General features: G+C 40.5%; 1 protein-coding gene across 1 annotated transcript in view; it reads right to left on the bottom strand.

Annotated features, from left to right (window-relative positions):
* Positions 1-755: 755 nt before the first annotated feature.
* Positions 756-8,628, bottom strand: part of acsf3 (acyl-CoA synthetase family member 3) — a 55,115-nt gene continuing 47,242 nt past the window's right edge. Inside the window, exons 8-10 of the mRNA XM_060858955.1 lie at positions 7,510-7,644; positions 7,214-7,325; positions 756-1,811 (exon numbers count right to left, since the gene is read on the bottom strand). Of these exons, the coding sequence (XP_060714938.1) occupies positions 1,694-1,811; positions 7,214-7,325; positions 7,510-7,644 (365 nt within the window). The 3' untranslated portion in view covers positions 756-1,693. The remainder of the gene's footprint in view (positions 1,812-7,213; positions 7,326-7,509; positions 7,645-8,628) is intronic.

The following is an 8,628-nucleotide window of genomic DNA, read 5'->3' as shown; positions in this document are numbered from 1 at the left end:
GTTGAGGTACAGTAGATGGTAGAGAGTTGGAAACACATTTATGGGTGCAGTAGAGGTTTGGGCAGGCAGGTGCAGTTGTGAACAGGTTATAGGATCAAGTAATCATTTGAGGTTTGGTTTGGGGTTTTTAACAAAAGTTAAGGCAGATAATGGAGGTGTTTTTTGACAGGTTTGGGGAAGATGGATGGCAGTGACAGGGTTCTGGAAGTCACTGGGAATTTCAAAAATAGGTTTAGGTGTTAGAGGGAAGTTTGGGGGCAAGTGGAGGGTTGAGGGACTTCTACCTTCCTGCCCAAACCTGTCCACAAGACTTCATGCCTCAGCACACCTCAGCTGTTCACACCATACAGAAATCGATAGTCCTTCTCTCTTAATCAGCTCTCTGGTGACTGCAGCCAGGGGGAAAAAAGACACAGAGAGATCAGGAAGAAATAGATAACCACCGTCTACCTTACTGTCTTCTGCATGGCTAGGTCTGTCCACTCAGTTAAACAGTGTAATATCCCTGTGCTGCCAATCGTCTGATCACTTACAAATTCTGACGACTCATCACATCACAACTATACACTGTAAGGAAGGTTCTCATCTCCTGCTTCTCATTGGTTTAGATGGTTAGTTTCAGGTGAGATGTGCAACATGACACTAAAACCTAGACCATATTTTTTTCTGCCAAAATTTATTGGCAGAATTTAAAATTTATTTCAATCACATCACCAAACAGAATATATCAGAAATAAATCATAGTTATAGATTTTTTTAAAAATCTATAATTTTCATCCTTTCTTAATTTGTATTTCTAACTGAATTTAAACATTAGTGTGCAATGCATGCAATGTTTTGCATGCTTGCTGTGTATATAAAATCATATATATTTATCATCACCTGCTTCTGTCATTTTCTCACACAGATTCCCAGAGTTGAGAATACGACTTCCCTTATAGCAAAGCATTCTGTCTTGGCTTAGTGCATGAAGCCTAACATGGCATCATATGTTATGTCACTGGTCCACTTTATAACCAATATGAGACTTTGACATAACACATGACAGCTGGTACGTGTTACTGCCACAATACATTAGTACTAGTAGAGACAATATCACAATAACAATTAAAGAGCTAATAATGAAACCTTTTTTTTTCAAGAGTCACAGCTGCAACAGTATCTTCTCTCTCTCTCTCTCTCTCTCTCTTTCTCTCTCTCTTTCTCTTTCTCTCACACATCTTAATGAGTTGCCTTATGATCTACTCACCTGGCTGGCTAATGCTGCTAGGCAACAAACAATATTATACAATTCATTTAATGTTTAAAAGATGCACTATTAAAAATTCAAAAGAAATTATGACTCTTTTCTTTAATAATTACTAAAACAAACTGAGAGAAATGAAAGATCTTTGTAAAAAAAAACAAAAACAAAAAAAACTTTAAACCCTTCACTGTAAACCGTCCTTACAGGAGCTGAGAGCCAAGATTGCTGCTTTACTGTCAGGCAAAAAAGCAGTGAGACACAGAATTAAGTAGACGTCCAGGTGACGGGAGCGTGTGAGTTACGAGTTCCCTGTGATCTTCAGCGATTAGGGGAAACCTGGGGTGTCACAATGTCTGCTAGTGATCCATGCTTTAACACACACCTCAGCACTGAAGCCAGGTCAGCAGGTAGAGTGAAGAGAAGAGGAGTGAAGAGCTGAAAAAACGGTCAGTGGGGGAAGAACTGGTGCAGCAGGTCTTTCTTATTCACTTTCCCCATCTGGTTCCTAGGCATGTCCTCCACCACAATCAGCCCGGTCGGGATGGTGTATGGAGCCATGTTTTCTCTGAAGGATATGAAACACACACACACACACACTCAAGCTCACATCATACTATCTAGATAAAATTTTCCGTTCAATAAAATCTATTATAGCTGATCTAAAATTATTCTGAATCTCTAGAAGGGAGCCGTACAGTACATACTGTATAAAACACTACACCGTAACTGAATCACTGCAAATTCTGTTTATAATATGATGCAATATATTATAAGTGAAAGTTTGCACCTCCCGTCGCTTTGGGTGGGAATAGAAAAAAATGTAAAAAATGAAATGTGCAAAACAAAGAAAAGTGCTTCTTTACAGCTTCCCTTTGGTTACTGGGGCTGTTTGGGTGAAAGCACAGGAATAATTATCTGCATTAATAATTAGGACAAGGGAAGGTCCTCACCACGTTTGAGGAGGCTGTGATATGGGATTAGGGTGTAACTATTATGCACAGACAGGCAGACAGACAGAGAGACAGACAAACCGGCAGACAGACAAACCGGCAGACAGATAGGCAGGCAGGCAGGCAGACACGCAGACACATCGATGTTGGAGAACAGTAGCTTATCTGCCCAAAACGAATGTAAAATAAGAGTTTATTCTCTCGCACATCCCCATATCTTTATGCCCAGCTTTTGCATGCTGTGTTTCACATCGCTTCAAGACATATACAATTCAATTAATTCCATAAACACTAAAATTAGCATGAAAAGAAAATAACAAAAAATAAAACCCTGAGCCGAACGCCGAGTTAATTAAATGTGTAGACTTTGTGAAAGCATGGTTGTTATGGAAAGTCCTGGGGCCTGGAATTTGTTTTATATATAAAAAAAAAAAAATCTCTTTTTGTAGAGATTTCATTGTGTTTTGTTTCTTCGTCACACGTCGCTTCCAGCACAGCTTCTCTCTGCTTTTCTTTTTTCTCTCTTCTGTTCTTTATGCACACAATCAATTTACCTTTTTACACTCTCTGTTCTGTTGTTGTACTTCCTTTGTGTGTGTGTGTGTGTATGTCTCAGGATGTACGTATTGGGACGACTCATATCTTGTCTGTTTTCAAATACTATATAAAGACTGACAAATAAGGAAACTGACAGCTGGAGCTGGGGCACAGAGGAATGAGCATTCCATGTTCATGTGCAAAGAAAAAAGAAACAAATAAGATATCTAGAGGACTGTTTATGTGTAAAACACTCACATGGTGTATATAAGTATGTAGGCATAAAAGCATATGCACACCAGTTTTGTTAGTGTAATGAAGACATTTCCAGCAGATGTTGGAAAGTAGAACTCTGATTCAAAGCAACACAGCAACAAAAAAGGTGTTTTATGTGTGTGTGTGTCGCGATGGTGAGGGTGGGGGTGTAAGGAAATTTACCAGATGTATTAGGTGCTATAGTGGTGGGGGGGAAATAAATAAATAAATAAATAAATAAATAAAATTTTATTCTTTATTGTGGTATTTTAATTGATTCATAATTACAAAACCTCTGAATCGAACAAGTTTAACTGATCAAATGTCTTAGTGTAAAGGGGAAAAAATCGACTCTTTTTTTTATTTGATTTTTTTTAACCAAACCATCCTTTTATCATTGAAGTAGTTAAGTCTAACCTTAATTACAGCGAGTCTGGAGGGATCCACAGGTTAAATACCGTTTTAGAACTTTTCCATATCTTCCCACTGAATATACACACCTAATTACACACCTAATTCCTTGCTTGGAAAGCACAGAAGTTTGACTATTCCCCGAATTTTTCCCCAGATCAATGACCTCAGTGTTTAACAGACCAACAGCAAACATCAAGGCCTCACCTCAGTTTAACACAAGCATCTGTTCACATTTACACACTCGTATTATCCACTGCCTGTGTGCTCGACACGGACTTCATTCCACTTGAACGTATACATTTAATAGCGTTTATTACTAATTGATGCATTTCATTCTAAATCACCTCAGCTCCTTTTTAATGATTTACGAGCACCCTGTATGGAGCTGCAGTAATACCTGAAGCAGTAAAAGTAACACACTGAGGTGTGTGTGTGTGTAAAATGAACTAGGCTGTGCTGGCAGGAGCAAAGACAGGTCAACACCACTGCTTCTCAATTGTGTACACAGAGAGAGAGAGAGAGAGAGAGAGAGAGAGAGAGAGAGAGAGAGAGAGAGAGAGAGAGAGAGGGGATTGAGAAGGAAAGAGAGAGAGAGAGAGAGAGAGAGAGAGAGAGAGAGAGAGAGAGAGATCTAATAGTTTTGTATCGAGGGCACAAAACACAAAAAAACAAAGACTCAAAAAAGTAATTAAAAAAGAAAAGAAAAGAAAAGAAAAGAAGGGATTACACAGAAGAAATCCAACTTCTGTTCTGTCCATGCCTCACTACATAAAAAAGTGTGCACTATGTAGGGTGTAAAGAGTAGCTTGTGCTCTGTGCGGTGTGTGTGTGTGTGTGTGTGTGTGTGAGAGCAGAGAGCCACTTTGGCTGCATCCCTTCATTCATCGCTGGCTGAGACTTTCAGCTCACAGCTGCTTAGACCCATACCAGAAGCTGTGGATGTGTGTGAGTGGAAAAAAGTGTACTCACTCAAAAAGCTGTGTTCTTGAACATCCACATCGATTTGGCAGTGGCCCGGAGGGACCGTCAGCTTGCTGCGTGATTCAACACACTCCACGCTCTGACGCAAGCCCGCGTGCCTCAGCACACACACTCACTACACAACACACTCCACACGCTGGTACTGCATGTGTCGGAATAAACACATTTCATCATCGCTGTGTTTCATCAGCTGACAGATTGAGATTGAGTATTTGGAGCATGAGAAAGAAAGTTAACTAATGTATACAGTGTTTGGAGAACTTCACAGAGGAAACACGGCGTTAGGAGGAATGTGGACTTATAACTTGTTATAATACTGAAGATCAAAGCTGTAGTTACTCTGATGATACAATGACTAAATGTGACTTCACTCTCATATACACACTTGAGCTCTCTCGCTCACACACACTGACATGCACTCACACACACACACACACTCACACACACGCACTCTCTCCACTGCCCATCACAAAAACACTTTCTTTCTCACTCACACACACACTCATTCACTCTCACATACAAACTTGAGCGCTCTCGCTCACACACAGACATGCTCTCACTCACTCACACACACATACTCACTTACTCACACTCACACACACTCACTCTCGCTCTCACTCCGCTGCCCCTCACACAAACACTTTCTTTCTCACTCGCACACATACTCTTTGACTCTCACACATACTTGAGCTCTCTCGCACACACTGACATGCACTCACTCACACACACATACGCACTCACTCACACACACACACGCACTCTCTCCAATGCCCATCACACAAACACTTTCTTTCTCACTCACACACACACTCATTCACTCACACACACATACACACTCTCACACACATACGCACTCACACACACACATATGCACTCACACACACGCACTCACACACACACACACACAGACACACTCACACACACACACACTCACTCTTGCTCTCTCTCCACTGCCCATCACACAAACACTTTCTATCTCACTCACACACACACTCATTCACTCACACACACATACGCACTCACACACACATACGCACTCACTCACACACACACATATGCACTCACTCACACACAGACACACTCACACACACACTCACTCTTGCTCTCTCTCCACTGCCCATCACACAAACACTTTCTTTCTCACTCACACACACACTCATTCACTCACACACACATACGCACTCTCTCACACACACACGCACACATTCACGCTCACATACATACTTGAGCTCTCTCTCACACACACACTGACATGTGCTCTCACACACACACCTGTGAGCACATGTCTGCACAAGAAGGCAGTCAGTCTTTCTTCTGAGTGCGTCATGCTGCATTCTTACTACTGGATGCCATAGTAATAACGTATATATATATGTTCAGTAGCTGGAGCAACTAGCATTCATTCATTCATTCATATCATACGTGATGAAGGAGAAGTCACGTGCACTCTACCGTCTTCACTCCCACTGGATGTCGCCGCAGTGACTCACTTTATATTTACATAAAGTTAAACTTCTCTCAACTCACTGGACACAAACAAAGGTCTAGTCACCAACTCTCAGTGTCGCTCAGGTCGGTCTCCAGCTCTGACTGAAAATGACTGAACTGCTTTATGACAAAACATGAGCAGCAGCTCAAAAAAACGTTTTTACATATTTCCATCTATGGTTACAAAACTATCAGGAAAATAAATAATAATATAAATATATATATATTTTTTTCTTTTGCTTGTCCAGATCATTTTATTTCGTCTTTTATTGAAACTTTTTATTCAGGCAGTTAAACAGCATTTCCCTAGATGTTGTGTTGTGTACGGTGATAAGTTCCATTTGATCTTGTTAAGACTCCGAGCCGTTAGTGCAGGCGTTCTGTGCTCCTGCCTCTAACCCCAGTAATGCTGTAACTCCTACACAACAAGTTCCTTAATTCCTCGCTGTGATCAGTTATTCTACAGAGAATTCACTGCATCCTCATGGAAAAGAAATAATTCTGTGTTTCAAATAAAAGCCAGAGAGAAAAGGTGTGCACTTTCTTATTAATGCTATAGAAAGTAGTTTGCATCTTCCCTAAACGTTCTACGCCTCAAGATACTTTATTGCTTCCTTTTTTCCGTCTTTACTCATTTTATTTTTTTATTTCATTTTTACTTCCATAATGATACTGAAAACAAGGCTGAGAGCAGCAACATCCTCTGGATAAACTTGGCTTAAATGCAGCGTGATACAGTATATTTATTTAGACAATAAAACTTCCACAGTTTCGCATTTATTATTTAAATGTTTCTTTTCTTTTCTTTTTTTTATTTTAAAGAAAGTGTTTGATTGCATAGACATAACTATACTGGATAAATATCCAGTAGGGGGATGTGGTAGCCTAGTGGTTAAGGTGTCGGGCTACCGATCGGAAGGTTGTGAGTTCGATTCCTACGTCCACCAAGATGCCACTGCTGGGCCCCTGAGCAAGGCCCTTAACCCTCAATTGCTCAGTTGTATAAAAATGTCGCTCTGGATAAAAGCGTCTGCTAAATGCTGTAAATGTAAATATCTTAAGTAATGTATATTAACAGTGGCTTATTAACAGTGACTGTTAATATCTTAACAGTGATGCCAATCCCAAAGAATGGAAAAGGGAGACGCTACTTTAACGACTGAGATGGTAAATAAAGAAATGGCATCCAGTAGCATCCGTCTACTTCATTATATTTATACCAAAGATGGAGCAGATTAGTTTTTTTCAGCCTTCTGTTTCTATTTTTCTGGCAGGGATCTCTCATACAGCACGGAGAGGTTGTGGTCAGTAAGGAGAAGGTGATGTTTCAGTAAGGAGTTACCTGGCCCAGGTCTTCAGCTCAGGAAGGCTGATTGTTTTCCCATTCTTCATCTGCACAACCGCAACAACCTTCTGCCCCCAGATGGAGTCTGGCGCCCCGATTACAGCCACATCTTACAAACAGATAAAGAAAACCCACGTTTTAATATGCACTTGTGATTTCTGTTAATGGCTGCTTTAAATGATCTGTTAGTTCTGAAGTACCAATGTGACGGTTTCACTCTTTTGAGCATCGAATTTTCTTTGAACCAACACAATCGTGCTGCTCACCTCCTGAAACGCGTTCCAGTCATGTACCTGTGATGTCAGGGTGGGCCAGCAGGTGGCGCTCTACATCCAGTGCGCTGATCTTGTAGCCGCCGCTCTTTATGATGTCTACAGAAGTTCGTCCCATGATCCAGAATACTCCGTCTTTGTAGACCGCAGTGTCTCCTGAAAAAAACAAAAACAAACAGAAAAAAAAAAAGCTAGCTTTAATTCTGACAAATGATTAACAGTGTACTCTGGAGACTATAAGGAACATCTGAACATTCATGCAATATCTAATCAGCCAATCATGTGGCAGTAACATTATGTAGATGCAGGTAAAGAGCTTCAGTTAATGTTCATATCAAACATCAGAAAAAACATGCTGTCTGTCAATATTCAATTGTCTGACTGTGTCTGTCTGTAACAAGGACATTATTCATAATAACACTCTCCGATGTTTATAACAGTTAATAATCACACCATCCAGTGCCACACAAATGGTGCTCTGATTGTGCACAGGGATGTGGTAGCCTGATGGTTAAGGGGCTGGATTATCAATCGAAAGGTTGTGAGTTCGATTCCCACGTCCACCAGGCTGCCACTGCTGAGCCCCTGAGCACGTCCCTTAACCCTCAGTTGTATAAAAAATGAGACAGTATGTAAGTCGCTCTGGATAAGAGTGTTTACTAAATGCTGGAAATGTAAATGTACATGATTGTCTTCCGTGCGATGAAGATTTTGGACCTCCACTGAGATGAGGCCGACTCTGTGACAATCCTGAGATCTACCAGCTCCAGTTAGACTCTGTGACACTAAAGAGGAGATGTGAACTCCATGTGGTCTTTTGCATCAATACAACATTTTTCAGACTGTATATTTATAATCACACCATCCAGTGTCACCCATATGAGGATGAAGTTCCCCTTTGAGTCTGGTTCCTCTCAAGGTTTCTTCCTTTACCATTCAAGCGAGTTTTTCCTCCCCACAGTCGCCTCAGTCACCTCAGGCTTGTTCATTGGGGATAAATACAAACACATTTAAATATAATTCTAATATGAATTTTGTTTGTTGTCTAATACTAATCTTTGTATAATATAAAACTTTGTATACTATAATTCTTACAGTATGTTCTGTAAAGCTGCTTTGAGTCAATTGCCACTGTTAAAA

Source organism: Tachysurus vachellii, chromosome 23 (genome assembly GCF_030014155.1).
Source record: "Tachysurus vachellii isolate PV-2020 chromosome 23, HZAU_Pvac_v1, whole genome shotgun sequence".
Lineage (NCBI taxonomy): Eukaryota > Metazoa > Chordata > Actinopteri > Siluriformes > Bagridae > Tachysurus > Tachysurus vachellii.
This window is presented reverse-complemented; position numbering and strand designations above follow the sequence as displayed.